This window comes from Eschrichtius robustus, chromosome 12 (genome assembly GCF_028021215.1).
Source record: "Eschrichtius robustus isolate mEscRob2 chromosome 12, mEscRob2.pri, whole genome shotgun sequence".
Classification (NCBI taxonomy): domain Eukaryota; kingdom Metazoa; phylum Chordata; class Mammalia; order Artiodactyla; family Eschrichtiidae; genus Eschrichtius; species Eschrichtius robustus.
In genome coordinates, this window is record NC_090835.1 from 43,878,974 (window position 1) to 43,893,669 (window position 14,696).

The following is a 14,696-nucleotide window of genomic DNA, read 5'->3' on the forward strand; positions in this document are numbered from 1 at the left end:
TAGGATTTATTTTTCTATTTTCATCACTATTGTTATATTTCTGCAAACCACTTTTGAAATGATGGTTCATTTTCTGAATTGTAATATTATGTAATGGTAAAGATGAGAAATGCAAGTTTAACAAATGTAAATGTAATGTCATAGGACAATAAAATACATTAGTTAAGATAAAGTACCCATGATTAACTCCATGTTAACCAGTATGAATTGTCAGTCCTTGAAGTTCATACACTGCTCTAAAGAACATGAAAAGTCAGAAATTCTATGTAAGTTACAAATAATCTTACATTTCAGATTTTTAAATTATCTGTGCATAAAATGATTGCATTGCTTTTTCTTCTGAATCTGTCAAATGTTTTAAAGGCTACTGAGAGACTTCTAGTGACCAGTAGAGATCCTTCTATCACTTATCGAGAAACGCTGCAGGGGATAGAGAGCTGAATTGCTCTGCAGAACAGAGTGAGAATTTGGAGTTCTCAGGGACAATACAGAAAGAAGACAGTGAGGCAGAGAGATGGAAAAGCAACCCAAAGGGACAGCTTATGAGAGAAGTTTATAAGTCAGCCTCATTTACCAAGATAGGTCAAATGAAATGCTGGCAAACTGAATCTAGCATTGATTAAGCTAGAACTATTAAAAGAGATTAGCAAATTTATTAATGTAACCTACTATATTAACAGATAAAACACTATTTGATAATCTTAATAAATACAGAAATATTGATAAAAACCAACACTCATTCAAAATGAAGCTCTTAAACTAGAAGTGAAAAGAAATTCCCATAACTTGGTAAGGAGTAATTATGAGAATCCCACAGTTATCATGATAATAGTGAAATATTAGATGCATATTATTTAGAATCAAGAACAAAAGAAATATGCTCACTATTATAGCTTCAGTTCAGCACTGTGATGAAAGTCCTGGCCAGTTCAATAAGACAGGAAAAATAAACAAGTGGTAAAAGAATCGTAAAGGAAGAAACAAGTTCATCATTATTTGCAGATGATACACTTGTTTAAATAGGAATTGTTAAAGAGTTCTGCAACATTGCTGAATGCAAAACCAATGTACAGAAATTTAATAACATTAATTTATTTTAGCAATAAAAATAAATATTCAAAAGGGCAAGCAAAATGATAATGTACCTAGAGACAGGATATATAAGAACTTTATAGAAGATGTCAAATGTTATGGAGGAATATAAAAGAAGGCATATATATATTGGGAGATACAATTATATATGTCAATGTGGCAGTTCTCCCTGTGGTAATAGATAAATTCAATGCATTTACAATCAAAGTTTCAACAGAGTTGTAAGACAAGAACTTGAAAATCTGACCCTTAAATTGATATGGAAAAGTAAAGAAACAGGAAGAACCAAGATAATTTTAAAGACAAATAAGGAGGGGTGTTATGATCAACCAGGTCAAATCTTACTATAAAGCTTTTAGATTGTATGGTGTTGACTCAAGGAGTGACAGATAGCTTACTAGGAAAACAGACTTGAGTATGCATGGGAATCTGGTGCATGACAGAGGTAGTAGAAGGAATCACTAGAGAAATGATAATCTATTAAAATTGGTGTTGGAATAATCTCTATGGAAAAATATGAGAAGCCTATCACATATCATACACATACACACAAAGGTCTGGGAGGATGAATTATCTAAATGTAGAAAGAAATATTATGACTTTTAGAAGGAAATACAGGAGAATATATTATGGAATGTTAGATAGCAGTAAAATATATATGAAATGGATACATACGTACATAGTGTTTAAAAAATTTTTTTTCTTCCCTAGAAATTCTATAATTTTAGTTTGGTTTTTTTTTTCCATCTAAGAGTTCGCTACAAGAGGTTTTAAAAATTATCAAGTGGAAAGGTCTCTTTTTTTTTCTAATTTTGTTATTATTTTCTCATTTTATTGTAGTGTGATCAGAGAATATTTTCTTTATTATTTTACCTTTTGGATCTTGTTAAGGTTTTGTTGTTTAATATTGGTCAATTTGTACAGTTATTTTTCAGGGAATATAGTTTGAAAGATATTAATTAGATCTATCTTACTATGTTACTCCAGTTATCCTTATCTTTACATACTTTTTTATACATTTGATCTGTCATAGGGCTGAAAGAAATTAATTACATTTCACTATCCCTACAATATTCTTGTCTATTTTTGTCTATTTTATTCTTGTCTTGTATATAATTTTTGGTTTATAAACACTGTTGCCACATTATTTGTTGCAAAAATATACATTACTGTTTATGGATTATTTAGCATTACTAAGTGTCATTTTTGTCCTGTTTAATAATTTTTGGCCTAAATTCTACCTTCTCTGATGTTAAGATCATGCCTCCTGCTCTGTTTGTCTTTGCCTATATCCTTGCCCATTCTTTAATTTTGACCTTTCTGTATCACTTTGAGTGGTATATTTTTTAGGCAACGTAGAGTTCAATACTGCTTTGTTATATAACATGACTTTTTTTTTAAACAGATGAGTCAAATCCATTTATATTTATTGACATGATAGATTTATTTGGTCTTTGTTTATATTACTTTGTGTTATGTTTTTTAAAATTTATTTATTTATTTTTGGCTGCATTGGCTCTTCATTGCTGCGTGCAGGCTTTCTCTAGTTGTGGCGAGCGGGAGCTACTCTTCGTCGCGGTGCACGGGCTTCTCATTGCGGTGGCTTCTCTTGTTGCGGAGCACGGGCTGTAGGCAAGCGGGCTTCAGTAGTTGCGGCTCGCGGGCTCTAGAGCGCAGGCGCAGTAGCTGTGGCGCACGAGCTTATAGTTGCTCCGTGGCATGTGGGATCTACTCAGATGAGGGTTCGAACCTGTGTCTCCTGCATTGGCAGGCGGATTCTTAACCACTGTGCCACCAGGGAAGTCCTTGTGTTATGTTTTTAATAGTTTTTAAAATATTTCATTGTCTGATATTTTTTATTTGCTTTATTTTTTTCTGTATGATTCTCAACTTAGAAGAGTTTTTATTTTAGTTCTGGTATTGCCTTAAAATATACATTTATAATTATAATCAAAACCATGTAATACATTGCCTTTACTATGCTATCTCTTTAAATAATATCTCTTATTTCCATTAATTCTCTTTCCTTTTCCCTCTGTTTTATCCATCATCTGATTGTATTAATAATATCTTTTTCCTGCTTACCTTTGTACTGTTAAATGTAATTATTTTTCATTCCTTGATGTATCAACTTTAAAGAATACTCTTTAATTTCTTGCTACTATAGAAGCGACAATAAGTGAACATCCTCTGCTCCCATGTTCTTCCCTCTTTCTAGTCCCAGTTTTTGCTATTTGTACCATGTCAACATTTTCAGGGCCTCTGGAGTTTTAGGGGGTAAAATGCCTTGATCCTCATTTTTATCCCTCTCTGCAGGCACTGTCATTTAACAAGCCCCCGTCTGCTGAGTCATTTACCGTCCTCTACCCAATTTCGGTCTTCTGAGATTGTTTTGACATCTTTTGTCCTCTGTGCTTTCCTTTCTACTTCTCTTTGTTCTTGTATATTTATACTGCTCTTATTCCCATGCTGTCATTTCATTGGCATTTTGAGAGGGTTGGGGTAAAACATATTCATGCTATCTTCCATATTTAACCAGAATCCCCAAATAACTCTTACTTTTGATAGAAAATGTTTTGCATTAGAAGTTAAAAAGGATAGAAATTTTACATGCTATATCATCTTAGTATATACATATGTGTGTGTATATATATATATATAGAGAGAGAGAGAGAATAAACTACAATTCTAACAGCAATTTATCTACATAGTTACTGTCTTTTGACATATTTTTCAGTATTCTGTATTTAATGCAATGGTCATTTATTTTAAATTTACTTTGTTTTAAAGCTTTTCATTATGATATGTAACATACATAATGAAAATACACATGAAACAAAAATCAGTTGTAAAATGAATGCTTGTGTATTTGTCAGCTTAGGCTGCCAAAACAAAATACCATAGATTGAGTAGTTAAACAACAAATATTTATTTTCTCACAGTTCTAGGGGCTGGTGCCAGTGTGGTCAGGTTCTGGTGAGAGCCCTCTTCCTGGCTTGCTAACGGCTATTTCTGGCTGTGTCCTCACATGGTGGAGAGAGAGTTCTGGTGTCCACTCCTCTCTTATAAAGGTATCAGGTCTACTGGGTCACAGCTCTGCCCTTATGACCTTATTTAACCTTTATCACTTCCTTAAAGGCCCTTTCTCCTGTACAGTCACATGGGGGGCAATTAGGGCTTCAACACATGAATTTGGGGGGACACTATTCAGTCCAGAGTAGCTGTGTGACAACTAGTCATGTCACAAAATGGAACATTTTGAACACCCATAACCTCCTGCCCTAGAGGTTACTACTATCCTAATTTTTGGTATTTTTTTCTTGCCTTTTTAATTTATATTTTTACCCCCTGAGTATGCATTCCTAAACAAAATAGTTAAGTTTTGCTTGTTTTTGAATTTTCATATAAATGGACTTATATTTTTGTAATCTTTTGTGTCTGGCTTTTTTTGTTCAATATTATGTTCCTAAGACTCATTCTTGGTGTTGTGTGGAGGTATAGTTTACTCATATTCATTGCTATACATTATCCCCCTTTAAGAATATAACAGATATTTAATATATTCAAAAATGTATGGACATTTTGGTTGTTTCCCGTTTTTGACTTTTATGGGGAATGTTCATGAACTTTTTGGAGCTGTATCCTGGTGCCCATAAGTACATATTTCTGTTGAGTGTATGTACCTAACAGTAAAATTAAAAGATCACAGTGTATGTGTGTTTTCACCTTTATTTGATAATATTCACTGCTTTCCAAAGAGGTTGTACAAATTTACATTCCCACCAGCAAGATATGAGTTTCTGTTGCTCCATATCTTTCTCAATATTTGGTACTGTCACGATTTAGAATTTTCCTCATCTGATGAGGGTATAATAATCTCTCAGTGTGATTTTATTCACATCTCCTTGATTAAGAAAAAGGTTAAGAATATTTTCATATGTTTATTGACTATTTGGATTTCTACTTTTATGAAATATCTATTTAATTTTTTGCTCGTTTTCCAGTTGGTTGCTCTGACACATTTCTAATCGATTTGTAGGGGCTCATTATTCCGGATATAAACACTTTTGAGGTATATGTGTTGCAAATATCTTCTACTCAGTAGGCTTACTTTTTCACTCTCATAAAGTTGTCTTCTGATGAACAGAAATTCTTAATTTTAACATCCTAAAATGTATCAGTGTTTTCCTCTGTGGTTAGTACTTCTTATATCATATGTAATAAATCTTTCCCTAACCTGAGGTCATGAGACTTCTCTGTGGTTTTTGTTGTTTTTGCTTTTTTAGTTTTTTTTTTTTTAAACCTTCAAAAAGCTTGATGTCTTTGTCTTTCACAAAGAAATTTAGATCTTAATCCACCTAGAACTGATTTTTGTGTTTGGTGTAAAGTTGGATGTTCAATGTAATTTTTCTGTTGGGATTCCTAATTCTTCAGCATCATTTACTGAAGACTGCCCTCTCCCTGCTGTTTTGCAGTGCCACTTTTGTCACCAATTCAAGGTCTGTATGTGCATTGGCCTGTTTATGGGCCAAATATTCTGTTCCACTGGTCTGACTAATCTTACGCCAATGGCATACTGTTTCAATCATTAGAGCTTATAGTAAATCTTGATATCCAGTAGAGCACATTATTTTCTCCTACCTTGTTTTTCTGCCTCAAAAGTGTCTTGGCTATAATTGGCTCTTTGCATTTTCATATAAATCTTGGAGTCAGTTTGTCAAGTTATATAAAAAAAGCCTGTTGGGATTTTGATTGGAATCACGTTAAATTTATTAGTCATTTTGGGGAGCCTTCCGATATTGTGACTTTGAATCTAAGAATACAATATATCTCTCCATTTATTGGGTTTTCTGTAATATTACTTAATATTTTTATAATTTTCTTTGTAGGGATTTTGCTCATACTTTGATAGTCTTATTTCTAGAAACTTGATATTTTTAACTGCCAGTGTAAATGGTATTCTTAAAAACTATTTTATTTTCTGTTTGTTGCTAGTATATATACAATTGATTTATGTATATTAATTTGTACCTAGCTACTTTTCTATACCCTCTTATTAATTCTAATAGTTTACCTCTAGATTACATTGGCTATTTTATGTACACAATTATATTATCTATAAATCACGGCATCTTTGGTACTTCTTTTCTTATTTTTTTCTTTGAATTTTATTTATTTATTTTTTTATACAGCAGGTTCTTATTAGTTATCTATTTTATACATATTTCTTTTCTTATTCTTATACCTTTTATTTCTTTTCCTTGCTTTACTACACTGGCTAGGATCTCCTTTACAAAGCTGAATACAACTGATGTAACAGAGATCTTTGCTGTTTTTCCTTCTGATCTCAAAGAGAAAGCTTGCTGTGTTTCACAATTAAGTATGATGTTTACCCCTTTCTTTAAAGTGGTTACCCTTTATCAGAGTACAGCAATTCCCTTCTACTTCTACTTTTCTAAGAATTTTTAACCATAAACAGATATCAAACTTTATCAAATGACTTTTCAGCATCAATTAATATGACCACTTGATTTTTCTTCTTTAATTTATTAATAGAAATGGAACATATTTTCTATTGTAGCATGTATTAATTTATAGTCAGCAAAAGACAAAAATTAAAAAGTTGGAAAAAGAGAAAGCTCTACAAAGCTCCTGTTATTATACCAAAAATATGCCCTGCTTGAGCTGGGCAGGGGGCAACCGTCCCAGATGGGTTGGTGAAGAATGTTTTTGGAAAGGCCTCACAGTCTGAAACTACAGAGATTCTATCATTAACCCAGGGAGATAGAATAATCTCAGGAATTTTATGGTCACTTTGAGGTATACAAGCCAACAGCTTCATTCATGGGTTATTTTCGGAATATGTTCCAGGACCATTTGTTCTTAGTTCTGCATCTCTTTCTCTTTCTGAGTAGGACTTCCCTCAACTGCATTCAGGTGTGCACCTAACAGGTGAGTGTGTGGGGTGGGGGAGGCAGGGGGTTCATCTGCCCTGGCCACCCCAGACCAATGAAATCAGACCCTCTGGGGCTGTGACCCAGGCATCAATATTTTTTAAATCTCCCCAGGGGATTCCAATGGGCAGCCAAGGTTGAGAACCACTCATCTATAGCTCTTTGAAGCTGAATATCATATGTGTGTTTATGAAACAAAGTCCACAGAGAAGATACCTAAGCATTGCAAAGTCAGATAGGCAATAGGATGCTACATTACCCAAATGAGACCCAGCAGGATGAATAAGAGGAAAAAGTCACCCAGTGAAGGAACAGAAGGAGAGGACAGAAAGGAAAGGCACAAGAATGACGGCAAATCTACTCACTCCATTCTCTCTGGAAGTTCGGTTTGGGTCATGCCCACACAATTGACCAAAATAGTGATGGTTATAAATAAACTGAACCACCTGAGAGGCCTGTGTTAAGGAAAAGCTGAGAGTCACCACGTTTTCCTGAGGTCACCTGTGATCACCTTGATGCTGAATTGATTAAATCCATAACTCTTTAGCTAGGATCAACTTTATGTTCTTGTCACATAATAACAGCTGACACTGAGTGCCTACCCTCGACTGAATACTTCATCCACATTATTTCTAATACAACTAACCTACAGGTGGATATTATTACCTACACTTTGGAGCTAAGCAAACAGGCTGACAAAGCTTAAATATTTTTCCAAGGTCATATAGCTAGTCAACCATGGCGCTGAGATGTGGACTCAGATTGTTTGAAAATAGAACCCTGAGCAAGATGAAAGGACACAGAATCCCTTTTCCAAAATGTCCTTCTGCCCTCACACCTGTATTTCACTATACAATATGGCCTGAAATTTCATCCTGCAAATGTCTCTTTTTTCCTAAAAGACAAGGAGAATGCAGTCGCGCCTCCCTTATCCATGGTTTTATTTTCTGCAGTTTCAGTTACCCGTGGTCAATGGTGGTCTGAAAATAAGCTTTAAATTATCCACCATTCTGAGTTAATGTGATGACATCTCAGCCTTCCCACTCCCTCCCACCAGGGATCCCCAACCATCAACATTGTTTGCTTCTGACACCCAACCATCGACATTATCATGGCTCCATGATCCGGGGTCACCCAAAGCACATGCGCCTCCCTCTGACTTATCATCAGGAGGTCAATAGTAGCCTAATGTCCTGTCACAATGGCTACATCATTCACCTCACTTCATCTCATCACGTGGGCATTTTATCATGTCACATCATCACAAGAAGAAGAAGGGTGAATACAGTACAATAAAGAGAGAGACCACATTCACCTAACTTTCATTACAGTATTTTGTTATAATTGTTCTATTTTATTATTGTTGTTGTTAATCTCATACCTAATTTAATCTCTTGCTTAATTTATAAATCAAATTTTATCATAGGTAGGTATGTATAGGGAAAAACATATAGGGTTCAGTACTGTCTGTGGTTTCAGGCATCCACTGGGGGTCTTGGAACTTATCTCCCATGGATAAGGGGGGACTACTATACTCCTAGGAAGTTAGAGATAAGGGGAGGGCTACACGCTTTCATGGCAATCAGGTTCGTCAGATTGTTTTTCCAATTTAGCTGAGATCAGGCACACTAAGGAAATGGACATCTGGTTAGGAATGGAGGCAGGCACAGTGGAGTAAAATGCCGGCTCAAGGAGAAGATTCCAAACAGGATTAGGCTGTTGAGGAGAACTCTGAATAGCAAGAGGGGAGAATCTTAAAGGAGAGGTTGGGGGCAAATGGATTACAAGAAGGGGATAGAGACACTGAAAAGTAAGGTGAGTGGAAGGGGGTAAATAGGTGGGGCAGAAATGTTGGTGGCTAAGTCCAAAGATAGATTTCCCCCATTGGACACTTTTCTGAATTCCTAACAATTACTTCCTAAAGAAAACGCCTGAAGATATAAGCTTGACCTACAGAGTGAACCACTCATCTTTCGTAATTTCAGTTTGAGCAGAAGTATCTAAATCTATTTTAGTTTTCTGTAAACGCCTTTAATGTGCCCTGTTTTACAGTTACTTAGGAACCCATCTATTTTGAAAAGGGAAATTCTACTAATTAAACCATATTTTCCTGTTGACTTGCAATTAAATTAAGAAATGTGTTCAGGTGGGGGGGAAATGTTAACCCAAGGATTAAATTAAAATCATATCTCCAACTCCACAAACCTTTAAAAGAATTATGATATATTCTGATAATATTACCTGTGAAAACATTCAGAGCAAATTTGATTAGAATTATAATTTTGGTGAAATATTAATAATAGGAGATTGAGAATTCCATACCTTGAATAATATTTGGGGGGCTGGAGCTACCAAGTTCATGAGATTTAAATATATAAATGCAGACTTTTGTGAGAAGGAGACCCTTAACAGTTTTTCTGTCCAGCTGTGACTCCACCCAGCAATTATTTATTCATCAAATCTCAAGATAAAAAGAATATTTACTGGTTACTTGGTTCTTTAAAGGGATTTTATTTCTAATTAGTTGTTTCTTACTTAACTAGATGTAATTCAACCAGGATGGATGAAAAGGAGTTTGTATATTTGCTGTTTTTCCTTATTTATAATTTTTATGTAATTGTATATTTAAAAAAAAAAACCTATGTAGAGATGACATACTTAGAGAAAAAATTACCCTGATTCATTTCCATTAACTGCCTACTTCCTTATTGCTGATACTGCCCTAGGCAGGACGCAGGCTGGACCTTTTAACTAGCTGTGTGACCTTGGGCAATTAATTTAATGCCTCTGAGTAACAGTTTCATCACATGTAAGATGGAGGTGCTAATCCCTTCTTCAAGGGTTTCTGTACCTATGACAGTGTTGATGCTTAGGAGGTATTTAGCAAATAGGAGCCTATTATTATTGTTAAATACTCTTCTATAGCATTAGGAAAGCCGAGATTGAATTAAGAAAATATGATTCCCACTGGTTGGCCATAAAGGTAAAACATGTAAAGGGAAAATGTAATGTAGTGAGCTACCAGCTCACTGAGTGCTGTCCAGCAATCCAACAATCTACCCCAGAGTGCGAGGCGAGAGCTCTTTTACTAGACACCCGCTAAGAAGAGGCTGGCTACCATCTGCCAGGCAGCCGAGGCAAGGCTGGTCTTGCAAATTAACGTCCTAGAAGCCAAGGCTGAATTTGTTATTAGGAACTTCCAATTTGGACAGTCGCCAGGGAAGATCCTTGGAAACCAAGCCAAAGTCTCTTGTTTGTCCTAGTTTGGCTTGTCTTGAAAAAAAAAAGTTCGAGGCAGCTTCTGAAGCTACATAAAGCAATTAATTTAATACAGACATTTGACCAACGTATTTCTAACCATTACTACGTTCCTCAATGGCATGAACCTCAGACTACTGACATTTTTAATCTGCCAGTAGTTTGGGGGTAATGTGCTGTAGGCAGTACCCCATGACCAGTGGGGTCCCATTGAGACAATCTTCGCTCTGCCCGTTGTAGTCTGTTCTCTTTGCCTTCTCAAGAGTTGCTTTTTTGCCAAATAAGCAATCACTCTCCAGCATGGCTAGGACACAGAATATCAACCCACACCTATCATATTTGCCCAAAGAAGCCTAGGGACCCTCTTACTGGTTATTATGTTGTGGGAAGAGCAGGCCACATACGATGAGAATGTACCTGGATGTATCAGCAATCTCCCCTTTTCAAGTTGTGCATCCACACGTGCATCCAGACTGGTCTAGTTGAATCCCAGACCAGGTGTGGGTTGCATGAATACCTCCTCTGTCTTGGGACTGCTTTTGGGTGTTGAACACATTAAAACCACAAACTTTTTTTTTCAATTTGATGATCTCGTTGTTTTAGGATTCAATTGGAGGAAGGCTCTATTGTTAACCCCCAAAGAAGGTACGTGACACAGTGGGCACCTCCTGATTCTAACATGCGGAAGGAACAACTGTGCAAAGGATATGAGTGGACAGACACTTTGATGGCTGTTCTTCTGATCAGGTTGAAAGGACTGAATAACCACAGGGCCCGAGTGGCACTAAACCGGGAAATGGTCCTCCCTTTGTTCAGCACCATAAATGTCTAAAACAAAACACAACATAAAGCTGATTCACTTTGTTGTACAACAGAAACTAACACAACATTGTAAAGCAATTATAATCCAATAAAGATGTAAAAAAAACAAAAAAAAAAACCACAACAGAGGGTGGATCTCCAGTGAGAAACATGCATCCTCCTCCAGCCATGAGTTTGAGCATAAGTGAGATCATCTCAGGCTCAGGAGCCAGTAGGGCTCTGGGAACCACAGGTCAACGAGAGGCAAATGGAGGGGCAGAGAGTTAGGGAGGATCAGGGGCTAAAAGCCATATCCTCACCCTTCTAGCAAGACCCCAGGCCCCGCGGCTGACTGTGCATCAAGATGGGCCTCTGAGATTGCCCAGTGAACAGGCAGTTGACCCAGGGTTGGTGAGATGAATCATGCCCAGGGAGAGGATTCTGGTAGCAGGGGGGTGAAGTTCTGGTTGCATTTAATTCCTCTTCTGATTAGTGGATCATCCCTGGTCTGTGATGGTCCTTCTGTTCTCCACCTCTGAGGCCTCCCCTTTTAAACCCTCTACTGGTTCCCTCCTCTGAGCATTTTGGGGAATAACGGCTCTTGGCAGGTGAGAGGAGAGAGAAAGTCATTCCAGTGCCTTTTTTATTTTCTCTACAAACCATATTTGAGATGGCTGATTCCTGCCCCTTCCAACCCCCAAACATGCACACACCACTTTTTCAGCTGTATAGAACATCCAAGATAAAACACAAACAGGATAATTGTCATGAAACTGTTTAAACTGGTGGTTCTCAATCTTTGATTTTAGGACCCTTTTGTACTCTTGAAGATTACTGAGGACCTTAATGATCTCTTGTTAATGTTTATACCTTTTTGCTTATACCATGTGTGTGTGTATGTATATATATGTGTGTATATATGCGTGTATATATATGTTTGTACATATGTGTGTGTGTGTGTATGTATGTATATATATATATATATATATATATATATATATATATATATATATATATATATATATATATATATATATATATATATATATATAATATTAGAAATAAAAGAAGATAGGACCTTTTAAAACACAGGAGTATACAAGCATACATTCCAGTAGCTGTTAGACAGATGTGATCCTCCATCAATAGCCTCTACGTTAACTATTGTATGTTCACAAAAGAATGTGAGTAAAAAAGACAAATGACATCTAAGTATTACTAAGAAATAGTTTTGAACTCCTGAACCCACTAAAAGGGTTTTGGGAACCCCAGGGGTTTTGAGCTCATACTTTGAGGACCACTGGTTTAAATCATCCTGATTTTGGTTCCCCTTCCCTATTCTACCCTCCCCCCAGCCTCAAGATCTCTGCTCCCCACTTGCATGGAAAGCCAACACCTCTGGAGATCTGAGGCCAGAACTCATCCAAGGGAATAGCCAACTTCCTCTGAAAACTCCACAGCAGTTGTCACTGCTTTTGAGGATTTGGATTTAATTAACCTCCACCATGAATACCATAGAGACTCAAAGAGAGTACTGAGGAGGTGAATTAGATATATTTTTCACTAACTGAGTCCAGCTGACAGCCACATCACTCAGGGTGCAGGAGGAATCCTGGGCTGGGTGGGACAGAGGTTTCCTCTCCCAGAGCTGAGAATGGCCATTCCGGCCAGTAGCCCTTACCCGGTGTGTGCTGTAGAAGGGGTCCAGATCCTCCAGTGGCTCCCCGAACAGCTCTGCTGGGAGCTCGCCATAGAACTTGGGCAGCTGGTTGCACGCTTTCAAGTCAAGCTGGGGCCGAGGCTTCTCCTCCTGGTCCTTCTGTTTCTTGGACTTCTCTTTGGCTTTCTTTGCCTCCTGCTTAGCAGCAATTCGTTTTTCAATCTCCACCAGAGACTCTGGGGTGAATCGATGGAAGTTGGTAGTTGCCAGAGACCCAAAGGGGAAGTCCATCTTCTCATTCTTCTTCAGGAAGAATTTATACTCTTATGAGAGTGGACATAACCACAGAGAGGTAACAGCCTGCCCACTGGCTCTCTCCCTCCCACCTTGCTTGCTACAACTGCTTCCCCCCCAACCCCCCACCTCTCCAGTTCCTTTCTTAACTCACACTGAGCTCCCCCAGGACCCCACTGCCCTGCAGCATTCTCGAGGGAGACTGGTTAGTTCATCTTACTCCACGTACCTCAGGGTGGTATCTATGCTGTCCATGAGCTTCTAGTCTTTGTTCCTTCATCATTTTTGTACCCCCTGCCCCCAACCAGATCCAGCCATACTGCCCTCTCTCCTCATTTCTATGACCACTGAGTAGCAGGCACTCTCCTGCATTCATCAAAGATGTTGGTTCATGATCTACTTTATCTAGGGTCTCCTCCTACTTTCTGATCACAACCTTTTATTTATTGACATTTTCAATGCTTCTCCCCCTCTCTGAACTCCATTTGGACTCCCCAGGCTGCTTTCTCTTTGTCCGTGGCTGAACACTTCTTTCCATATCCAGATCAGATCCTGTGGTCCACCATTTTGACCACTCCCTTGTCCTTATCCTAAATACCCAGCCTAGGTCAATCTAGATGAGTCTAATTCAGGTTTCTCTGAATCTGTACTGTTGAGGGGTGATGAGGAACATCAATGCCACTTAGGAATCATATGGTTTCCCTAGGCAGCAGTTTCTTCTAGTTTGATATTTCAAATACTGTTTGTCTTTCCTGACTGCTATTCCCCATTTCCCCTTCCAGTAAGACAATGACCACATTGCTTACCTCACAAAGAAAACACAGTTCCTTCAACTTCATGCCCCCAAACCTCCAACTTACCTGCAATCTACACCCTTCTATCTTCCCTCCTCCTGTCACAACCAGGAGAACATCACCCCTCATTCTGGCTAAGGCCAATCTTTTCCTTCTGTTTTGGATATTATCCCCTCACTACCTCATTTCTCTTTCCTGACTTGTCTGCTGGTTCCCTCCTATCAGCATTTAGAGATGCTCAAGTCTCCTTCAACTTAAAAAATTTTTACTTAGTACATAGCCCGTCCAGTTCTTCCCTCTTCTCTCCTCCCATTCTCTGCTGAGTTTCATAAAGGACTCATTTCCACTCACTGTCTCTGGTCATTCTTCAGTTTTAGCAGCTTAAGATCTGTGTCCACTACCTCACTAAAATGCCTCCTTGCAAGGGCAGCAGAGACCTTCTTGTGCCTAAATTCAGGGAGAACTCAGTTCTTATCTTGATGGGGTTATTGGTTATTTTGACTACTTCCTCCTTCTTGAAACACAGTCTCTCCTCAACTGCTCTGACACACTCAATCTCCTTTTCCTCACTTTCTCCCATATGTGACTATGACTCTAGGGGCTCTAAATTATGTTTTTTAAAATTCTGCATAATGATAATAATAATAATAACATCGATAGCACTGATAATAATATTTACAGAGATTCACTATATTCCAGATTCTGGATTAAGCAATTTGCATGCATTAACATATTAACCATCACTGTACCCTATGAGGTATTATCTCTAATATATAAATGAGAAGCTAGAGTGGCAAAGTTAACTTTCCCAAGATCACATAGCTAATAAGTGGCAGGACAGAT

The 14,696-nt window shown here is 37.5% G+C and overlaps 1 protein-coding gene across 1 annotated transcript in view; it reads right to left on the minus strand.

The window, feature by feature from the left end:
- The window catches only part of SCN10A (sodium voltage-gated channel alpha subunit 10), a 74,113-nt gene extending 61,057 nt beyond the window's left edge, over positions 1-13,056 (minus strand). The window contains exons 1-3 of the mRNA XM_068559167.1: positions 12,787-13,056; positions 11,005-11,132; positions 7,412-7,492 (exon numbers count right to left, since the gene is read on the minus strand). Of these exons, the coding sequence (XP_068415268.1) occupies positions 7,412-7,492; positions 11,005-11,132; positions 12,787-13,056 (479 nt within the window). The remainder of the gene's footprint in view (positions 1-7,411; positions 7,493-11,004; positions 11,133-12,786) is intronic.
- Positions 13,057-14,696: the final 1,640 nt, after the last annotated feature.